Source organism: Chelonoidis abingdonii, chromosome 15 (genome assembly GCF_003597395.2).
Source record: "Chelonoidis abingdonii isolate Lonesome George chromosome 15, CheloAbing_2.0, whole genome shotgun sequence".
In the NCBI taxonomy this organism is placed as follows: Eukaryota; Metazoa; Chordata; order Testudines; family Testudinidae; genus Chelonoidis; species Chelonoidis abingdonii.
This window is the reverse complement of record NC_133783.1, coordinates 6,871,462-6,894,347: the sequence shown is the minus strand read 5'-3', so window position 1 is coordinate 6,894,347 and position 22,886 is coordinate 6,871,462. Positions and strand designations below refer to the sequence as shown.

At 40.2% G+C, this 22,886-nt stretch overlaps 1 protein-coding gene across 13 annotated transcripts in view; it reads right to left on the bottom strand.

Annotated features, from left to right (window-relative positions):
• Window positions 1–1,108: 1,108 nt before the first annotated feature.
• The window catches only part of ZMIZ1 (zinc finger MIZ-type containing 1), a 522,010-nt gene continuing 500,232 nt past the window's right edge, over window positions 1,109–22,886 (bottom strand). For 7 of the 13 annotated variants that reach the window (XM_032786391.2, XM_032786400.2, XM_032786398.2 and 4 more), the window contains 8 exons: window positions 21,213–21,373; window positions 20,062–20,129; window positions 19,087–19,155; window positions 18,174–18,421; window positions 17,695–17,775; window positions 15,121–15,284; window positions 9,194–9,442; window positions 1,109–5,388 (listed from right to left, as the gene is read on the bottom strand). In XM_032786391.2, coding sequence (XP_032642282.1) covers window positions 5,281–5,388; window positions 9,194–9,442; window positions 15,121–15,284; window positions 17,695–17,775; window positions 18,174–18,421; window positions 19,087–19,155; window positions 20,062–20,129; window positions 21,213–21,373 — 1,148 coding nt within the window. In that variant the 3' untranslated portion in view covers window positions 1,109–5,280. The remainder of the gene's footprint in view (window positions 5,389–9,193; window positions 9,443–15,120; window positions 15,285–17,694; window positions 17,776–18,173; window positions 18,422–19,086; window positions 19,156–20,061; window positions 20,130–21,212; window positions 21,374–22,886) is intronic. The other 6 variants (XM_032786401.2, XM_032786403.2, XM_032786408.2 and 3 more) reach the window with 4 other exon arrangements.

Sequence of the window (22,886 nt, the reverse complement as noted above, 5' to 3'; positions counted from 1 at the left end):
ATCACAGCAGAAATCTATGAGCTAACAATGGCTAGTACAATTAGTTACTAGTTTGGAGCAGAGTCAATTAATCTTGGGGAAACCTACCTTTTATTTATTAATTATTATTATTATTATATAAAGGCAGCTCCGTTAGTCTTGCAACAAGACTTTAAAATTCCAACTAATTCTTTAACATTAAAGTCCATCCTAGAACAAACATATCATGATAATGTCTCTGCTTCTTCTGTACTTAGCTCCACTTTTTGCTATATAAAAGATTACCTTTCAGTCTTTAACAATGTTAGCATGCTTGCCAATGCACTGCTTTACGACATACCTCGATGACAACCACATGTGGAAATTCTGGATACATAATTCCGCACCTGTTGTTCTGGTACAATTGTCCAGAGTACATTAGCATCTCTGCCACATGTATAATTTCACAACAGGTGATAAACAAGATTTTACAATGAAACGTTAAATGAAATATTTAAAAGCACAGGGTAAAACTTCAATGTGTGTGTGACTCAGGAGCCTAAAACATTTTGACTCAATGTTTTTCAATGACATTTTTATCCTCAGTCATGAAATAGGATTCTGAAAATACTGTTTTTTCCACATGAGGACTGAAGTTCATAATTTCTATAGTCAGTGGAAAAAAATCAGTTTTGTAATCAACAAATAGCATTTATTTAAAACAAAAATTTTCCATTAAAAATTTCATTTCTTTCAAAATTTCCCAGTTTTAGTTTGAAAAACCTCAAACAGAATTTTTTTTTAGTTTTTCATTGAAAAACAGAAACATTCCATTGAACATTTTGAAAAAAAGACTATTTTATTTCTTTCAAAAATGTTCACAGAAAATACTGGCCCTCCCCGTCCTCACTTTTCCTCCCACAAAAATCCCATAACACATTAGAGTTACTTTTAAATTAACATACAAACTGGGTTTTGTTTGTTTTAAAAAGAAACTTCAGATTTACAAAAACAGCTGCCAATTAGCCAAACCTTAATTTTGTAAATTTATTTAGGAAAAAAATTAACATGAGCAAATGAGAATATTTCAGTGTTACAACAGAATATGTGTCTATATTTAAATACAAAATAACCACACGAACACCTAATATACAGGTTTCATCTGAATACATATTTATTAGATAAATATTAGGTTGTCACATCATCTAACTACATACAGTTCTGCAAGACTAAAAATCACAATTATTTTTTCTGACCAGTTTAAAGTATGAAATGATTGCATTGTACTGTACATACAATGTACAAACAAAGACAATGGCCATTTTTGCATGTTACTTCAGATTGTACTTTTTTTTTTTTTAATTCTCCTCTGATCATGATATCAAAAATTGTACAAAGTATGAATTTGGTTACAATTTTTTTAAATCCCCTTATTTTCTTCATTATTTCTGTAGCACCCTAAAAATACACAGGTGATAGACTAGTACACTTAGGCTAATTATTACATGTAGGTAAAACAAAAACAAAACAAAACAAAAAATTCTTTCCACAAAGGGTCAGAGTATATTACAGAAGTGAAAGTGAAACAAATGCTGAGACTTCACAAATGCTAACAAACAGGATTCATTTTCCACATAAGATGGCGCTTCAAGCTTTTTGTTTTCCTGCAAAATAAAAACAATGCACATTCCAAGGAAAATGAATGCGTTTCTGTTAACATGTCTCTATTCATCATTTACATATGTACAGATGTCCCTTGAGTCTCCACTGCAGACATCGGTGTGTATCTGTCAGTCCTATAATAATGTCTTGGCAGACTGTAGAACGTTGCGGGTTCTTTCCCAGATGAGCTTCCATAAGGAAACAATTTTTAAAAACCTAAAGCAGATTAAAACACTACTGGGAATTTGATATAATAATTAAGCTTTAAAGGAAAAATAACAGTGATTATCCTATTTGGTAGGTCTTTCCCTACATTTTAACATTATGGCAGTGAACAGATTAAAAATTATCCATATTTTCATTTAGAAGTTTTTTCATACTGAAGCTATTGTACAGTACCTGACGTCAGCTGATGAACAGTCTTGAAACTGTCTCAAGTTTCTGACAGTTTGATGATGGCTAAAAATCCTAGTGTCACTTTTGCTTAGGAAACAAGTGTTTCTGTAGGCTTAAAATATCCATTTAATTCTCTGTTATTAATGTATGAAGTAGAAAACCACCCCAACCACATTGCCATTCTCTGTGGGATTTTCAGTTTATGTTTCCCAACAGGTACCTCAACACGATACAGTTAGATGACTACCAATTAGCAATAGATTGATTCTTAACATATCTGGTTTGAAAAGCGTAGACTCATTTTAATAGACAAATCATTTCAGGTGGCTAATTTAGCCAGCTGCTCGAGCAATAATAGGGTAGAGCAATTAAATAATCATTAACAGAATCAATTACAGAATCCGAGCAACCAATTCCAACTCAGAGTGAGAAGTGTTCTTTATTCCAAGATCTATGACTAAAACCCCCCAAATACCTAAAGGCAATACAAAGTCAGTTTATCATTATCTGCCCATGCAAATGACTTCAACACCTATATAAATGATGCAGCAAAAATACAGGGGGAAAACTACTACAGTAAAACCGGCTACAAAACACATTGGTAACTGAAGGATGGTCTTTCCTACTAATTGTGTGAGAGTGGCACTACACCACAACCACGTCACCATGTATTATACCAAGATATCTTTAACATTCTGCAGAGATCCTCTACAGCTGGTCAAGTCTAGAGAAGAAATAGACAGTTCTAAGCAGAATAAAACATACTGTAATGTTTCCCTGCCCCACCCACCAACACCCTTATGTGTTAGACAGCTCCAGTCTCAAAGGCTGGAGGAACAGAAGAGTGATGTACATATTGTATCTTATATACTTGCTGCTTGCTTTAATGCATGTTTGCTTGTTTTCAGGGCTGGCTTTAGGGGTTCTGCTGCTGTAGGCAAAATGTCTGCCACTAACCAGCCCATAATCACCCACACAGTCAATGAAGATTATTATTATTCAGTTTGCATGACAGAGCTGGAACCTGATTGCCCAGGTACTGCCTGATGTATCAGTTCATTTGAGAAATGGATATGAAAGTTGGACTAATTTATCAAAGAAAACAATGCTCCCTCATTCTGTTAAAGAACCCTACCTATTTTTTTTTTTTTTTAGGACCCATTTTTTTTTCCAGACAAGGTATTTAAAAACACCAGCAAAAGGATAACCAGATGATGAACATGTTGAATATTATCAAAGATGATGCTAAAATATTCACAAAGATATTTACAATAGCAATTCTTAAAATAACTGATTTTGCATAATGAACAGCACCTTTTAAAAAACGTAAAACAGGAAAAATATAAGCGTGGGAACACCTCTACATAAAATGTTTGACAAATTCAATACGCCTATTGGAAAATAAAAGAACTAAACCGCCATTTCCTTTAATATCTACAGCAAGGTGCTGCGGACTAGCATATATATATATCACGATGCATGTACAGCAGTAGTGGGAAATGTTAACAAAAAATATGCAAAGAATTTACACATATTGACTTTGGTGAGGAAAGCAAATCCAGAACTGTAAGCACGTGTCATGCCATTTACAGCATTGCAAACTAAAAGGGAAATGGGGGAGGAGGGATTACATATTCAAACAGACAAAAAAAAAATCCTAACAAAATTCCATCTGGCACTTAAGTTTAAAACATATTGTTCAGAACAACTAAGGGACTATTTGACGGGATGTGGGATGGGGTGGTGGTGGTTAAATTTGCTTTTGTTATAAAGAAAGCAATAACTGTACAGTGGGCAAAAGCTGAAATGTCACACCACGAGGGCAAAGTTGGCACACATGCACTTTTTACACAGCTACTGTACATAATTTATGAGAGCGCGAGAGTGAGCGCACAAAAATGGGCACCAAAGCAACAGGAAGCTCATGCAGGAGAAGCAACCACACGAGAAGCACAGATTACAAGGGCAAGACAGTGATTGTGGCAGCAGGGTCTGTTGAGGGCAGTAGTAACCTACCAACAATTACTTATTCTCCCCATGCCCATCCTTCTTGAAAAATAAAACATCCTGGGCTGCTAAAGAGTTTAAAAAACAGGGCGGAAAAAGGCTTAATTACGTGTAACAGTCTTGTAAACAAAACACAAAGCAAAACAAAAGAGAAGCTCTAAGGTGTCTATCCAATTTCAATGCTCCTTTCAAGCTCTTAAAAAACAAAAAATGCCAAGAGTGATGTTACTCTCCCCATCCAGCAGTGAGCTCTTCCCTGCCTTCATCCAGCTTGTCCTGCTAGGTATCGTGCAGTACAGAGGATCTAATGACACAGAGACTGAACACACTGAAGGCTCTGGGAGATAGAAAACTTTTTACACTCCCTCCCCGCTCTTTTTCTGCTTTGTATGGGTATATGGGATAAAAATAATCATGTCAACAATTAGATAACGACACAGTCACAAATGGTAGTGATTTGAAACCAACCCCCCCACACCAAAAACCCCAAACCAAATGTAAAGGTTTTTTTCTGAGTCTGTGTGTCTGAGCAGAGGGATCCCTTGCAAACAGGTGTTGCAGATTCCTACGCTTTATAAACACAAACACACACTGTCTGCTGCCTGGAGATTCTCAGGTCTCCTCTACTGAAGACAAACATTAGTTATGCAGATGTCTCCCTTTGATACATTTCTTCCCGACTTTTGATTTTTATTGTATTATTTGTGCTTTTTGGTGATTTAGATGTTTGTTTGTTTTCCTTTATGTGTGTGGCCAATACAATTTGTCCAACACAAATCTGCAGTTGAGGAGGGAAGGAGGGAAAGCCGGGGAAGGGTTTCAAAAAAATGGAAGAACACTCGTTGGAAGGACATTCTGAGACCGGTCAATTAGGACAGTTCCATTCTTTTGCCTTTTGTTTCCTTGCCAAGATTGGTTCTTGCCAGTCCACTTCACACTATGTGTATCACAGAACTCTCTCGCTATAGGATTAACAATGAATGGGGTTTCCATTAGCTGCACTATTGTCTATGCTTCGTTGTGACAGGTAGCAGCAGTCTACGAGATCACTGCATTTCTTTCTTTTTTCCCCCTGGCCTTGCTTTTCACAGTCAGTGACGCTGACAAAACCAGTTCTGAGATGAAGAAAGCAGGGAGTGCACCATTCGATTGAATCTGAGTTTGTTGGTTTTTCCGTGGAAAGGGAGTGTGAAGATTCCTCTTTGTGCAGCTACCCACGTGTGGACAAGTGAGGGAGTAGGGAAAATACATAGGGTTTCAGTTGTTCTCAAAGAGAGAGAGAAGATCATCATTGCTATTGCTTGGCAGGTCGGGAGGATCCAGGTATGAAAGTAGCTCATCTGGATTTGTGAGTTCTGGAAGCAGCTACAAAAACATAAAGTTAAAAGGAAAATTAAAGGTAATGGAAACAGATTGGCAGAACGAGAGATTAAAAACTGCACATACCTAGAAACTGACTGTAATGTATCTACATCAGAACAAATCCAAAGCATAAACAAGACAAATTAATATGGTGTAATATCAAGATTTTTTGGCCATTTCATAGAGTATAAGGCTAGAAGGAACCACTGTGATCATTCAGTCTGAACTCTTGACTGGGGAAGTCTATATAACCCACTTTTGGCATGAGAATTTCAGTCATCCCAGTATTGTGGCAATTACAGTCTCAAGGCCAACATCCTTAACATGAATTCCTTTTGTGTAGGGCAAAGTGAGTTTATTCTATGGGTTACAATTTATTCCCTGGCTGATGTATTTGCAAAGGTTTTTCTTGCCCATGTATATGACTTCCTCATAGGGAGCACTCATAGAAGTTCTATGCAGATACATACTCTAAATATGCACTAAGTCTGATCAACAATTATCTCTCAGCTTTACGTAGGCAAAGTAGGATTATGCATATCTGCATGGAAAGATGAATTAGCAGCAGTATCTTATGGGTGACCCAAGCTGGGTTAATGACTCAGAGGCACTATACCCCTGTCTGACAGCAGAGTGCACTCACTATTCACTACAACTTTTGAAGAGTAACTGCAGAAATACTTTGAGATATATTCCCACTGACATAATGCTTCAAACAGGGAAAATTCTTCTTCAAAATTCCATTCAGATCCCTTTTTGGTCTGACATTTACACAGGAATTCTAACTATTCAGTTTCACAACCAATGATATTTTACAGTTTATTCTGCTCCTAACAGTTTCTTGGTAAAAAGCAAAAATGACAAATTTTAACTGTGGCAGTGAAAAGGACTTTTTACATTCAAAATTCTTTTAGTGCCAAGATAAAAAATATGGATTACTTCAACAAATGAAATAGCAGCTCAGATGCACACTTGGGCTTGCTATGTGTTTATCCAATGCTGCCAAACTAAAAGCTAGACTTTAATATATTACACTTTATATATTAATATTACACTAATATATTTTTAGTATTCTTATGCAAATACAATTTTCATTCCCTAACTTTAGACAGGTAAATTTATCTTGCAATATTTTCAAAATGAAATGTAAACATAATCTCTAAGTTTTATGAGAAACACAAATATTGTACTTTTTGAATTTGCTTTTTAAAAGTATGATTGTGATGATTTAAAAAGTTGCATCTCCCAGAGGAAATAATTGTTATTGTTTTTAACAATATCTATCTTCTATTCAGGAACATGCATTAAATGTAAAAAAAGCAATGTCACCACAAAGACTACTGGGCAATGAATGACATGCAGCCCTTCCACATGAGTATAATTTGTATTACAGTTCTGTATAGAGGGCCCTGTTCAGAACTGCGGCCTCGCCAGGCAAAGCACTGTACAGAGTACAAGGCAGCCCCTACTCTCAAGACCTTACAGTTAATTAATGATAAAGAATTAACGTAATGTTATTGAGGCTCGCTGTATGCATTTTTTGGAAGGATGGATTTAAACAATCTCTCTCTCCACTATCCTACAAGCCATACTTTTCCAAGTTTGGGGGGTGCATTTAAAATAAAGAAGCACTTGTACAAGATCAGGGAGTCATGAGTATGTGGCTGAAACCAAGCAGTTATACCTGTGTGGCCCTCCGTGAATTATTGTGTAAACATAATTTGTTTAGTTATTTGTGCCAGTTATTAGGTATCTTGGCACATTGTCTGAGCTTGTAAAAAGACGACTTCTGAAAACTAGAGTGTCTTGAATTGCTGCATAAACACAAGACCAGATCTACATCTATACCTGGATAATGTGGATCTTTGTATAGAAGAGAAATTCTCATTTTATGGGAATCATCATACTGAGCTACATTGAAGCCGCCCAACAATGAGTACACCATGCTAGATTACTAGCCATTGCACATTTTGAAGTTATCTTTTAGTTCACTGATAACACCGCATGGCATTTTTATCCAATCATTACTTCATAACATGTTCACTGAAGACTAAAGTCATCACCTAATGAATTTCTACCTATGTTTCAAAGAACTCCCACTGAACATTCTGCGGTATTGGTCTCATTACCTAGATAATTATCCAGATTTCTATACTATGATTATCCTCAAAGAATAAGTGCCTCAACCAAAAGAGCATTTTCTATGTTACCTAAACATGTGTATGAGAAGGAGCCTAGCTGTTTATGCAACCCATTAACACTATTTGAATGTGGTCTTTAGTGGCTTTGTTCAGTAGCTGCCCCTCAAAGTGCACCCCCCAATGGCTACAGTGTGCTTGCTATGAATGGCAGCAGAATCTGGCTCACAGTAAGTCCATGTCTATACTAGCACTTACGTGGGCAAAACTTTTGTTGATCAGGGGGTGAAAAAACAGCCCCCAGAGTGACATACATTTTGTCAGCATTTAAGTGCTCGTGTGTACAGCACTATGTCGGCAGGAGACGCACTCCCAGTGACATAGCTACCACCACTTGTTGAGCTGGTTTTATTATGTCAATGACAGAGTTCTCTCCTGTCGGCAGAATGTGGCTACAGGAGTGCTCTTACAGGAGCACCCGTATCAGTACAGCTGTGCCGCTGTAAACTTGTAAGTGTAGACATGGCCTTAGAGCCTTACCTGCCTAAAACTTTCATAGTTATTAAAGGAGGAATGACCAGAATGACTTGGGTCATCCTGTTTCCCCTACTTCCACCCTTCCTCCTTTTGTATGGCTATTTAAAGACACGGTGCTGTTCTGTGACAGAGAACATTTAAAAGCATGAGCAATAAATACATGTGCAAGACTGCAGCACAAGAGTAAGCACTTCTTTGGAAGTTACAATCACACCATGTATTGAGTTCACAACAGAGGTGGAAAATATGAGGACAGGAGCAAGGTATTTAAAACCAAACCAAACCAAATCCTAGCATTAAGAAATGTATGTTTGAAGAAGTTTTTGGCTGACCAAAAGGATTCCTGGAGACAGATAAACTAACTCTTTAACCTTGTTTGAAAGAGAGGATTACGGTTTGCCGTAAAACAGGATACAGAAGTAACTCAGGATTCAATCACGAGCTGCCTTAAGCAACTAAACAGGGAAGTAAAGGGACAAAAGGCATTCTCTTAGCTTGCTCACCTATAGTGGAACCCTCATGGCTGGGCAGTGCATGGTGAGGGAGAGCAGCCATTGCAGAGCTGCTACTGCACAGGTGGGTGTGGGTGGAGACAAGCTTCCACCCAGACACCAGTTAGCATGGAAAGGGATGGTAAATGATGCCAGGCTGGAGCAGATTACTATGTCCTAGGAACAAGGGGGGAAGCAGGCTCTGAATTGTGACTTTCTCAGTACAATTCAGTCCATGCACTTGGGGCAGGGCAACTGTACTCTGCCCCTTACTCAGGGCCCGTGGTAACTTCAGGATCTAGCCCTTAATATGCAGGCTCACCAGTCCAAAGAAGAAAAACAAACCAGATGCTTAAATGATCTATTGTCTTGAGAAAAGCTTGGCCCCATGGAAACACCGTCACTAGAAAGAAGATATGGCTTGCGTGTCATGATGCTGCTTACAACAGAAAGGTTTTCTCAGCAGGCCAAGAGTGCCTATCATCTCAGCTTCAGTGATTACGTTCATGTAACAATGCATGAAACGATGACATGTGCTGTGAAAGCTGTTTCCCCTTCCCTCTCCCTGCCCTCCTCCCGCCATCTCTCAGAAATGTAAAGCACATCCCAAGGCAGGCAGATGATAGTATGACACAAACTTACATCCAGTGAGGGCTCCGGCATGTCAGATGCTCCCTGTCCACCAGCCTGACCTTCTAAGGCTGAGGAGGGGTTAAAAGTCAGGTCACTGTGTGGATGGTTGCTAGAAGCGGCCTGTGGTGGCTGCCGGGACTGCTGGGTAGGAGGACCACTGTGATGTAATGGCTGCCCTGACTGGCTGCTGGGGTGAGGTACGTGCAAACCTTGCTGCATGGAACTATGGGATTGATCAGTGCTGCCAGGATGAGGGATCTGCGAAGGAGGAAAAAAGCAGGAAAAGAAAGTGAGGCCACAAGGTACAGTGCTCAAGGTGTTTGAAGAAAATGAAATTCCTCAACTGAATGTTAAAAAACAAAACAATAAAAAAAAAGCTATCAGAAAAGAGAATCCCATGTCCCAATATCAGAGGAAATGTTTGTCTCTTTAAAGGTTTTCCGCAAAGAGGGGAGGGCACTGAATTTGTGCTATTTATTTGCTTCTTCATGATGGGTAAACAAAGCCTTAAATGTGAGAAAAGAGCAGGGTAGGAAAGTTCCGCTTATTTCTTTGCATTAATAATCCAGATATGGTTGACCCTGATTTTACTGGAAGGGTCTGTAGATGACTGGAGAAATAGTAGGAGGTTGACATCAAAAAAGCTAGGCAAGGGAAACCTGCTTAACTGAGAAGACAAGTGATCGTTATTCCGACTATTTTGGTTAAGAAGGCAATATTAACAACACTCTATTCCATTCTGGTTATTACTTAATTAAAAACACCTGGCAGAAAACCTTTCTTTGTCAGGGACCTCTGTCCTTCAGTTAAAGGCTGAGAAAGTTCTCAGTCCACCTCTGAGTCACCCAAGAACTCCTCTTTCAAAATCCAAAAAGGTGAGGACTTGCCAGTCCTAATATTTCTATGTGCAAAAAAATTCCAACCCCCCAAATTAAACAAATATTCAAAACTCTGTTATTGTGGTGGTGGGGAATGGTCTTCTGTTCTTCTATTCACATCATAAAGAAGCAATCAAAGGGCACAAACCCTATTTCTCCCCTTCCTTTCCATGCTACATTTAATGTTGGAGTGTTCCTGGGACTTTGACCTTGGTGCCATGAGAAAAAAAGTGCATGAATGTTCATGGAACCAATATGTTCACGTTAATTGGGTAGATGGATAAGCAAATGTGCACTTTTTTGAGGAATGCTACATATTGGCACAAAGTAGAGCTGAAATAAAAGAGCAAATGCAAACAACAGCATGAAAACAATCCAACACAAACCAACAAAAGCCAGCAAAACTCTGTCAGAATTGACCCTTTCACTTCAAAGGGAACTGTCAGGTTATTTAGCTGGACCATTTTAATTTTGGAAAGCAAAAGGGAGCTTTATTATAAAAAGCCTATGTTAATAGAAATATTTTACAACAGTCAATAACGTAACTGAAACCAGTCATTTTTATTCAAATATTTGTCTACAATTCTGTATTTTAATTTCCAGTGAGCCTAACTGTCATTTACACAGAGGTCCCTTTACAATACTCTGGCTATGTAAATGGTGCTGAAAGTGGATGTAACTGTAATTTAGGTCTCTTTATATTGCCAGAATAGTGCAAAGGAGCCTTAAGCCTTGTCAACACAAAATTAATTATACTGGTATTGTTCAAGTGGTGTAACCCACTCTAGTGTGGGCTTTTGTTATGCCAGTATAGGTATTCTCATACAGGAAGGGGAATAAGCTCTATACTAGTTATAAAGCACCTTTATGCCAGTATAACTGTGTCCATACTAAGGATGCTACTGGTATAACTAGACCAGTAAAAAAAAAAAAAGAAAAAAAAGAAAAAAAATTCACACCCCTCACTGATGTAGTGATACCAATACGGGCCTTACTGTAACTGAGTGTCAAAGCTAATAATGTTATGAAATGCAAGAGAAATTGGACAGTCAGTGTCTATCTAACAAAGTGAGTAAATGTACACCAGAAGTCGGGAAAAGTAAGCTAGAATTTTTAAAAATATCTTTATTTTTAATAATTCATAGTAGTGTTGATAAAATGGGAAAGATTTTTTAAAACATATAATGACCTTGGACTTCTGTTTAATTTATGTCATTTAAACCCAAAAGGCACAACAGTATGAACATGCTGGAATAATTGCTAGATATTTATAAAACCAATTATTTAAACCAAGAGTCATTCTTATGTTCTCAGACAGACACACTTCAAAGCAGAGAAATATTTTAGGCAATATGTGAACACCACTGTTGACAAATGATACTTCTGGCTAGTCCAATAAATATTTTGGTGCCTGAGCTATTTGCTGGATAGACAATGATTGTTCATAACCATATCGCAGGATAGGGAATCCAAAAAAGCTGCATTATAGACCAATGTCTAACTCTACATTTGAATGTTGTTTACAAGAGGAACTTATGTCTCAGAAAGACATTGGGGCTTCAAATCTACCTTATTTAGTGTATTATTTACTCAAGTGTATTATTTACCATAAAACCCCATAAAATCTACCAGTGGAAAAAAGCTCATGAGGATGCAAAAGCAGGATGCAGCATTTCTAAATATCACTCAGATATCTTTTATTTCTTCATGACCCTATCCTTGTATCTTAAAGACACTAATCCACATTATAAAAATGCTAGATGCACAGTCTAACAAAACTGCTTTTGTTTTACAGCATGGCGTGCACACCAAAGACTTCTAAGACCACAAACTTTTCTGGGTTTTTGTACTCCTATAACTTAAGATGGAGATATACACAATCTATCCAATAGCAGTTTATACCAGAAATAGGGATTCAAACCCCTTCTCCAATTTAATGTCACAAAACAGCACTGACCACATTTATAAGACTAACACTAAGTTCCAGGTATCTTGGTGTGAAATATACCTGCTTAGCTATTTTGAAAATGTTAGCCAAGACCTAATATTCCTTTGACTCAATAGAAAATTGATGGTGGGAAAACGACTAAGATGTAAATTCAGCAGCTCATCTTAGGATCTCACCGCAGAGAATTACAGTGCTGCTAAATGTACATTATTAATCTGGGTACCACGTTCATATGGAATTCTTCTCCTCCTCTGCTTTTCAGAGCAATAGGCTTGAAATTAGTCTGAAATCACCTTCTCCTTAAAACTTATTTGCAACCTCTGAAATGTTATGAAAATATATAAATATGAAGGAATTGCACCTACTATGTTGCAGTCTTATCTTACATCTGAATAAAGCCCTTCCCACCAAGGAATACCAAAACACTTTATAATCTGGGGGTTTATTTCTCCCCTCGTAGCCACATGCTGGATTGGGGATTGATTTTCTCTTCTTGCTACATAGGTGGAACACCACTGTTGATCATGATATTTCTGATGATCCAATTCACTGTTACCAGATATATCTCAACACACTGTGTCTCCATTTCCTGGAGTGATCTACATGGTGTGTGAAGAAGGATCAAGTTTCACTAGCTTCCCCTCTATGCAGGCTACTCTATACAGTCCATTAAGGGATTACTTGCATCTTCCTCTGAAGTATCCGGCATTCATTGGTCAATGTTAGTTAGATACAGGACACTGGGCTAGATGGCCATTGGTATGGCAATTTTATATTTCTGTATTCTCAGTGAACAGCAGAATAATAAACAAGCTATCTGTACAGAGCTCAAGGTAAACAGCGTACAAAAACTACTCAGTGACCATTTTTTATGTTACTACATCTCTTATCATGCAGTGTGTTACTTAGTTATTTTAATTTATTGATGTCCAGTTCTGTCTTGAGTCTGTGCAATGGAATGCAGTTACTGAAAAGCTGTGGGTTTAAAGTAATCTTTCCTGAATGCTTGCTATAGTCAAGCCAAGATTTATAATTTTAAAGGGAGGGAAGAGAAAGACAGACAAAAGGGATAAAAATGGATACTTTATACTACTCAAATGGCTAAATTAGAATCCTAACGTAACCTCTTCTACGGGAAGTATCTGAAGATTTAGGGAAAGATTCTCTAATCGAAGCTGATTTCCTTGTGTTATTCAGGCAGCACAAGGGAGATGGAAACTGGCCATAACTTGTCAGCTGAGAACCCCCCTCATGTGCAGGAGGAACCATCAGCTGACATAAACCGGATGGAGCCAGCTTTAGTTCCATCTCCACTCCACTAGCATAGAGTACACGTCATGGTGGGGAGGAAGCGAAACAAAGCAAAGCTCTGTTCGATCAGTTACCAACTAGTATGAGTAACTAGCTTGCAGACTGACCACAGAATCAAGGAGTGTAAATAGCTCCATAATTGCCCCTTCAGTCTCCTTCACCAAGCGAAGCCCAGAGAGTGGAGAGAATTTTGCCCTTCCTATTTTCTCTTAGCTTACCGAAGGCCACACAGCTCCTCAAGCTCTGCATTCTAATATCAAGCTACTTACCTTTTGAATCTTCTGCCACTTGTCACGTGAAATGTCACTGGGCCAACCAGAGGAGCAGTGACATTGCTAAACTCTGATGATATCAATCTGCACTGGCTGGCTTAGGACTCTTGTCTGAAGTGTTTCATAGTGGAGGCAAAGCAGAAGTCCCTGCAGCCTTTATATTAAGGGATAGTTTCTTTGCATGGATAGTTCTTGCTGATAGCAAATCCTCACTATATTATATTTTAGGGCTATTTCAGTTGGCTCTGATACAGATAGTCTGGATGGTTCAACAAGCTGATTTCCCAAGGCTTGTATGTATACCTTGCACTATTGCTTATTAACCTACAATTCACAAAGTTGCTATGGCTTCTGGACTTTTCCTCTGCCTCCAGCCTTCTTTCACTGGGGCACTTGGACCTAGTCTAAGTTCCCTTTTCTCTGCTCCCTTTATTACCATCTTCCTAATTCCCCACCACTCTCTTTCAGGAAAACCTGCTGCCATCTAGAAGAGACCTGTCCTAAGCTGCTGCCACCACATGTCCATGTTACACACTGTAAATGTGCTTCACAATACTCACTAAGAACACGGCACATCTGACATGTCACGTTTTGCATTCTTCCTTTGCACATAACACACTGTCAGATGATATACAGCCCCTACCCTGTTACTTAAACAAAGGGGGATATATGTACACACAATTAAATTGTACTGCTCTAGTTAAATCAGATGATTAGCAAGCCTAAAAGCTAAGTGTTGCTGTTAGGTTTTGTACTGCTGCTGTTGCTGCCGTGCTGTATTTTCTGGATATAACATTCCACACATGAAATAGTCACAATCCAGTGTTCTGAAATGAACAAACTCTGTTCCTAACCTGCGGTCTTGTGTCTCCATCTGAGATCTGAACATCCTGTTTTTTACTCTCCTCAACAACTGATGTCCTTTCAGAGCAGAGTTGGCATCTATCCTTGAAATCCACAGGTCTACCTCTCCACATCCAAGGTACTCTCCTATGTCCTGCCAGACCAATTTACAGGCTGTTTACCTCCCTCCCCTCAGTTTACCTTGGGAAGGATATAATGTCACAATACTGTGATGCAAAATTCTCTCCCAAAGGACAAAGGCAGACAAGATAACACCCATGCGTTGAAGCTAGTCAGTGCCACACTTTAACAGGCTCTCTGTTGAGGATGAGTATTTACAGACTCTGCTGCCTAGGGAATGAAACACTGGGAATGAAATCTATGTTTGCCATGTGCTAGCACAAATCACTGCGACTAACATACTGGACCAGGCTGCCTCTTTCAGATAGACAAGCTAAAGAGACCACTCAAAAAGCTCAGAACTGCTGCTTCACAGGCCCCAACCCAGACTCCAAACGTGGCACTTCTGACTCTATTACCAGGACATATCTTTTTTAGGAACTGACAAGGGGAAATTCACTAAGAGCTATGAACAGCTCACAGTCTGAAACAGATTCCTCTAGTACTGTAAGACCCCCACCCTGCATAAGGAAAAACAGAAAGATCTGGTGTAAGGTTACTTACTGATTCCTGCATGGGGTGACTGAGGGGTTTGTCAAGAGCTGCCATACTGCTCGGCATGTCTGGAGGGTGAGACAGCTGTGGCCCATGCATGAAGTCATTCATAGACGTCCCACCAGGATTCCCATGAGGGAAATCAAAATTGCCATGACCTTGGTAACTGTTGCCTAAAAAAAGTCAAAAAAGAGTTACCGTGAAAGAGACTCTTAGCTTTTTCACACTGCTCCCTCAACAGTGCAATTAACACTGCACGGCACTGCAATGCAGTGATTTGGACTCTTACTGTGGAATTTTGTTCTGTGTACTAGAGCAAAGTAGAGGAAGAGAGAAAAATACCAAAACAGTCTCTTATATGTCGTCTTCCACAGAAAGGTAACCATTCACCGATTGATACCACATAGTTCCTATTCTATGAATAAGGGGAAACTGGAGCAGTTCAGATACATTCCTGTAGTAACTTGGCAAATACTGGTATTTTAAATGGCAACCACTTCAACCTAGCACATTCATTTAAGAAAGGAGAAAAACAATACGCAGTAGTGAAGACATAAAATCCTGGAGGATATTCCACTTCTGGGGACATGGGTTCAAATTTGACTGATGTCCTACATCCAAAAGTGTGTGGTGGTCTTGTGTACACGCTTGTTGCAGTTCATCAGGAGGCTTATTGGCAGAACTGCGTAAGGAAGTTACTGCAATGCATGCTCACAGCTGGCATCTATTTTACTGCCCCCTCTTTAGAGTAAACATATAGCTTCCTTTAAGATTAATACAGAAGAGGCCTCAATGCTTTGGCTCAAGCCTGTGCTATCATGTTCCTTGTTTTCACAAAACCTAATAAAATTCACTCAGTGATTTGGAAAATGGAACATTAATGATCTACTTTTTAAGGCATTTATTCTTTTAATTTGCAGTGTTACAATCTGACTGTGGCCAACATTTTAAAACACGAAGTGCACATTCTGAATGGAAGATTAATGAATTTCCCAAACTAAACTGAGATTGGTTTGAGTCCGAGTTCCTTGAAGCACAAAAATTCCAGGGGTTTTCAAAATAAATGTTCTGGTTTTATCCCTCACTCACCTAGTTTTAAATGAAGTTAGAGCTGGTGTGGGATAGGGAATTGCCATATCTAGAGAATAAAATCCTCTGTTTGTCTGAAGATAAGGTACTGCGTGGTCAGGACCAGTGTGTTTTGCTCCATTCCATTCCAGCCACTGTGCTCCAACTCTCTTCCGAACTGATCCTCTATAGGTGTACAGATAAGTTCACCCTCCATATCCTTTTCTATCCTGGGTGTCTCTGTTAAGACTTCCAACTGGGCTGCCAACTCTGGTGGTTTACTTGATATGAACAGTAGAAACTGAACTAAAGCTAGCAAGCTATCACATAAGCCAGGAATGGGATCATATTGAGCTCTGAAATAATACAACGGCTTTGGAGCTTGTTTTCAGTTTGTCAGCTGAAGTAGAGCAGCTTTAAACGTTCAAGTCAAGCAGCTAGTTTGACAAACTGAAGTATCTGCATCATTTGCTTTTCAGCACAGCTCATTTTAAGCAGAAGTTTATTCTCAGAGGAATAGAAGTCATTAGCCATGTAAGAGTATTTCTCAAAGAAGTTGGGACTTTGATCTATCATGTAAATGCTGTAGAGCCTTTCTAATTCTCTCTTTGCTAATCTGCAAACTGGATAAGTCTCATAGTACATAGCTGGTTTCACCCCACTTCTCAGGAAAGATTTAGTAGCAGGGAGCTGGAGCAAGTTCTCGTATTATTGATATACTGCAGTGTGTTTACTGCTATACCAGAAAATATTGCCATAAATAAATAAAACTAAGCTACGAACATCAAAGTGATACGATTACCACTACTCTGTCCTTCTACAGTGCCTTTCATCAGTCTCACTGCCTGGCTATGTGTAATGGGAGGAAAAGAGGTAATTTGCCCCAGATGTCACAGTCAGTGGGAAGAGTAGGGAGCAAAGCCCAAATTAAGTGACTCCTGGTCTCATGCTCCAACTACGCTTCCTCCCTATTGACTGAGTGAAACACACTTTGTGATGGAGTACCCATGATACTGTTACAGTGTTTGTTCACCTACTTGATCATTCAAAAAGCTGGATAATCTGTTGATGGTCTCACAATCATTGGAGTAAATTATATATCTCTCTCTCTCCAAAATGCCTGCAAGAAGCACATCTGTTGTCTTGTAATGACATTTTCTGAAACTATTGAGAGTTGTACTAAGAGTCATATCATACCACTGCAAAGATAATTGTCTCTAGTTTTACAACAATATCATGAGAATTTGAGCTACAACCTGCCTGTATAATCTAGTCATTCTCAATATACCAGGTCCTTGAACAGATACCTCCACCGCCTGCATTTAGTCAAGTGTTTCCCAATGTTGGGACAGGAGGTGGTAGAGAAATTTGCATGACTCTAAATCTGACTTCCTAATGCAAAAAAACACTCCTGTGCTTCTCAGCAAAGCGGTGTATGGTTCTTTAAAAGTTGCCCACCTTCTGTCCCTACACCCACAGTGGCCCTTAATGAAGCTGGCCAATGGAGAAGCTTACATGTACAGGACTGCAGGCTCAGACGGCAGCCCACTGGCCCAAGCCTCTCCATGGTTATCACCCTCAGCAGTATGTGGCCTTCTGTAGAGCGGGAACAGGGAAAGGAAGTCACCAAAGGGACGGATGGAGGAAATGGACAGAAAGCAAGATGAAGGGAACTGTGTTGGGGAATGACAAAAGCAGACATGGGAGCAGCCGCTGCTCATCCATTGTAGGGGGAATAGAGGTGCTTCATCATAAAATGGGTGAGAATAATTGATTTACTTCATTACAGATTTTTGCCTAAATAAATTCTAAAGTGAAAGGGCTACGTTAGTGTTTCATATCAGTAGCTGTATATTTTTTTACTTGCTCAAACAATCTTCCATGCAAGGGCATTCATAGATTACATTGCTACACATGTGGATCACAAAAACTGACTGAATCGCTCAACAATTTTTGGGATATGTTTTCTATGCTCTTGAAAAAATAAAACCAACCTTGGTTACCATACTCAGTGGAGTTATTGGCCCCTGGTGGAGGTGGAAGGGATGGGTAAGGTGATGGGCCTGGACCCAAAGCTGCAATCATCTCCATCACATTTGGCATGATCATCTGGCTGGGACTCATGGTTTTAAATCTCTTGGAAGGAATGCCATCTGGATCATCTTTGATGTGAATATCTGACTTTATAGGGACCGGCCTCCAACTGCAAGTTGGGTCGATTGTAACTTCTTCAAATTCAGAGCTGTAAGACAGAAACAACTAATATCACTGGCTCTTGCTTTGCTATCAGTTCTCTTGAACGTCCCACAAAAAGCTGCATTGTAACTTGTGAATTCCATTTGCCCGAAAGACAATACAATCTCAAAGTGTTTCCTTTGCAAAGAGTGTGTAGGCAGCACTCTTAAAAGGTGATCGTTTCAGAGCCTTGAAAAATGAACTCCTCCCTTTGTCCACAAGTGGGTACAGCAGGACTGCAGCACTGCAAACATCTCTGTATGGTCCTGCCTATAAAGTGCCACCAACCTGAGTTAGATGGGTCCGCTTCTAGGAGCGAGAAAATAGTTCATTCCCCATTCCATCTTTTGCCTCTCTGATGAGTCTGCCATCAAGAGTGCCAATTAGGGGCCAGGTCCATTAGCAACCAGACTGAGACCAAGTCACTTCACCTAAGCTACCAAAGAGCCATCGGATTTATAATGAATTTCACTTACTACTAACCTGCCCTGCAATTGAACAGATGACAAGCTTCATACTCTGTAACCCAAGCTATTCAGTCTCCCCCTTGCAACTTACAGATCTAATACCTTTAAAGAGCCCTAATCATTCTGGGGAAAATCTTTTTAACCTAAGCAGAGAACTGATGCAGCTGGTCAGAACCAAAATCGGAAATAAAGAGAGTTCACTTACTTTTGTATAGCATTCAGAATACCCCACATATACTGGTCGACCTCCAAGCCCTCCAGTAGAGCAGTTTTACTAGAAAGGAAGAAGCCTAAATTGTAATAGTTGCAAGTATGCATAGAGAGAGGAAGGATGGTTTGGGGGTAAGTCACCAGAATGGGACCTGTTCAGTTCCCGGATGTGCCACATACTTTCTTCAGGATCTTGGATTTTGCGACTAGCCTATCCCCAGGTTAAAACATTATAAGGAGCAGTGCATTACTGTTTCAAGCTTAGTGTAGATTTCCTCCCTCACTCTACAGTAGATTGATTCCTACCTCTAAAACGTGACCTTGCCTATATTTCCCCAGTGGGTGTACTGAATGTGACCACTTTAATATCTGCTCATCTGAAGATCAGTCACTGTGAATTACAACATAGAACAGAAACGGAATCTCAGAATAGACCAGAAGTCCTTCTGCTCTGGTATCTTGTCTCTGATTGTGGCTTATGCTTGATGATCCAGAGGAAGGCAATGAACCCACAATTCAATTGTCGAATGCCACCGCTGCTTGGTAGAGGGTTTCTTCTTGAATTTTCCTGGAGTTCATGCTGTGATGCATAAGGAATAACAGCCTTAGTAACTATTATCCTAGCTGAAATAACCCGGTAGGTACCAATCTTATCAATATAAAGGTTCAAACCTCTTTTTAATTCTGCACAACTCCTTGTCTTATTAATACCCCGAATCAGTGATCCACAGGTTATGAATTGCAGGGGTAAGTATTTTCTTTCATTCATTTTAATTTTGTCACCTTTTAAATATCATGGACATGGAGTGTCTCCACATTCTGATAACATAGAATAAGATAAACCAAACATTCTTAGTGGTCTTCTCCATTCTTTTCAACATCTCTCTCCTATTGCCTCTTATTTTTCGTTTTGGAAGATAACTTGGGACAAATTCTATGCAACTTGCATTGGACATAATGTTTCACTTACTTGCATACAGGACACCTCCAAGTTCCTCGTTCACAGTTCAGTTGCAAGTAAGATTCCAGATCAAAGCACTGCAAGTCAGACAGATAGACACACACACACACACACAAAGAGACCATATTAGCTGAGCCAACTGAGCAAAAATAAAACTGCAGACAGTGGAGAAACAAGACTGCAAGCACTGAGATATAAATCTACAGAAGTAAGAAGGTGGCTTACGGGAAATATCCTTTCCCCTGCTGTATAAAGGCACATGAGACTTTCCAACATTTCCCCCCTTGGTAAAAAAATGAAGAGAAAGAAGGGAGAACATTTTCTTGGATAGTGATTGGTAAGAGGAATTGTTCAAAACAAGCAGATGCATTATGTTTGTTTATTTACTTTTACAAAATGCTAAAGTCAAGTGCTGACCATATGTTCTAGGTACCCTTGATATGGCTTAAAAATACATCACAAATAATTCCTTGAGTGCAGCAGTACAATTCAAGAGGACCCACAACCAATAAAACTGGGTAACTTAAAAGCTCAATCCCCAACTGATCTCTCCAATAATTCCTCAGCCCATTTTCAAATGCCTGGAAATAAAGGTGAGCCAAGCCACCAGAGACTGGATACAAAGCATTTTGGGCCAAATCTGGAAGGCTTTACTTCTTTAGTTCATGTTCTTACTTAAGTCTTTACTCTGTCAATAAAGTCAGTAGCAGCTCGCCTGTTTGCCTATGTAAAGACTCAGGCGCTGTTCCTACAAACACATAAATGAGTAGTTCCACTGAGTTCAACGGGATTACTGACATGTGTAAGTGTTTCAGGACTGGAGTCTCAGTAATAATCTGAGGATCTGGCCAATGATGGTATTATTCACTATTACAATTGAAATGTTATGTGACATTTCTTATTTCATTCATAACACTCCATATGATTTTGCAATAGAATAAGCGGAATTAAAGCTTTCATCATCAACTGAACTTAGTATTTATTTAAAAAACAGTCACACCCTTTGGTTGAAATTAGACAAATATAAAATATGATCTCGAACCACAAAATCCATATGATAACAGAGAAATTCATCATATCTCCTACCCACGAAAAAACACTCAAAAGACATTGTAATGCACAGCATAGAGAAAAATATCAGGACACTGAAATGTACTCACTTGTACATGCTTGCAATCATGGCCTCTCGCTGGGAGCTGGATTCGCCGGAATGTGATTGGACATTTCAGAGACACTTTAATAGCTGTCTGCTCCACTCCATCCTCACCGTTTAGTGTTGCATTGCCAGAGGAGGCTGCCACACTGCTGAAGTTCCTCTTGACTGTTTAGGAAGATGGTATATGTATGTGAAACAGGGTGAGTGCAAGGATGTTTCGCACCCTAGACGAAACTTCCACCTTGCACCTCCCCCCACAAGCCCTGTGGCAGCTCTCCGCCCCCCTCCTCCCTAAGGCGCCCCCCCGTGGCAGCTCCCCACTCCCCGCTCTGAGGCACCCTCGCCTGCAGCAGCTCCCCCCCTCTGCCCTGCGGTGCCCCCCCACTCCCGCCTGCGGCAGCTCCCCCCAGCCCGGGGAACTGTGCGGCAGCTCCCCGCCCCAGCTCACCTCTGCTCCGCCTCCTCCCCGAGCACACCGTTGCTGCTCCACTTCTCCCATCTCCCAGGCTTGCAGCGCCAATCAGCTGTTTGGCGCCGCAAGCCTGGGAGGGAGAGAAGCAGAGCGGGGTGGCGTGCTCAGGGAGGAGGCGGAGCAGAGGTGAGCTGGGGCGGGGAGTTCCCCTGTGTGCCCCCCCCCCACTTGCTGCAGGCGGCCCTCCCGCCCCAGCTTCCTCTACCTAAAAGCTGCCGATGACCGGGGCGGCAGAAGATCCGGCCACCGCGGTCGCCGCCAAAGGATCCGAAATGCCGGCCCCCAAATGCTAGTGCCTAGGCAACCGCCTAGGTTGCCTAATGGGTTGTACTGGCCCTGATGTGAAAGAAATCACACATGTGCTATGGTTTCTAATGTAGCTGCTTGAAGTCTGCTTGTGCAAATAATGCCTTCCCCATACCTGATAAACGGCTCTCATGAGATGGTATAGAATCCTATAAACTTAAGCCAGGTATTGTGTGCACAACTCAATATGATCACAGGTATGATAAAAATCAAATTTAGAGAAATCATTACATACTGAAAAGTTATAGGGGTGGGCGCTCAGCCCCAGTTTGTCCAATTTGTGTTGCAAAGGGGATGAAAGCAGCCCTAAATGGACAGTTAGGGCTTCCCCCAGCTTGGAAAGATCTCTGGGTGATGAAAAGCTCACATGGCTAAGGATTCCCCCAGCCTGACAGTTCTTGGGTCGTGTAAAGCTGACATCGCTGGTTGCTTTGCCCTGTTTCTCACTCCAGAATCAGAGCATGCCAAGGAGGTAGCCCAACAGCATGATGCTCTGGCAAGCCCAGACCTGAGTTATTAAAAGTTTCAGTAGGTGAATAAAATATTATAACTGATTATAAGGCACTCTGGATAATCTTGATAAATCTAATGAATACAGTCATTGTTTGCAGTGTTGTTGTAGCCGGGTAGATCCCAGGATATTAGAAAGACAAGGTGGGTGAGATAATATCCTTTATTGGACCAACTTCTGTTGGTGAGAGAGATGAGCATTCGAGCTTACACAGAGCTCTCCTGAAGTTGGGAGCGTGTGGCAAGGACAGAGGAAGCTGCTGGACTGTAATCTTACAGAATTACAACTTTGTTCCTGGTGCTTTGTCTGAGTGGGTCTGATCTGAGTTGAATACACACTGGCACACAAAGCACAGTACACTGGCCCCCAAAGCGGTGTAAAAAGTCAGA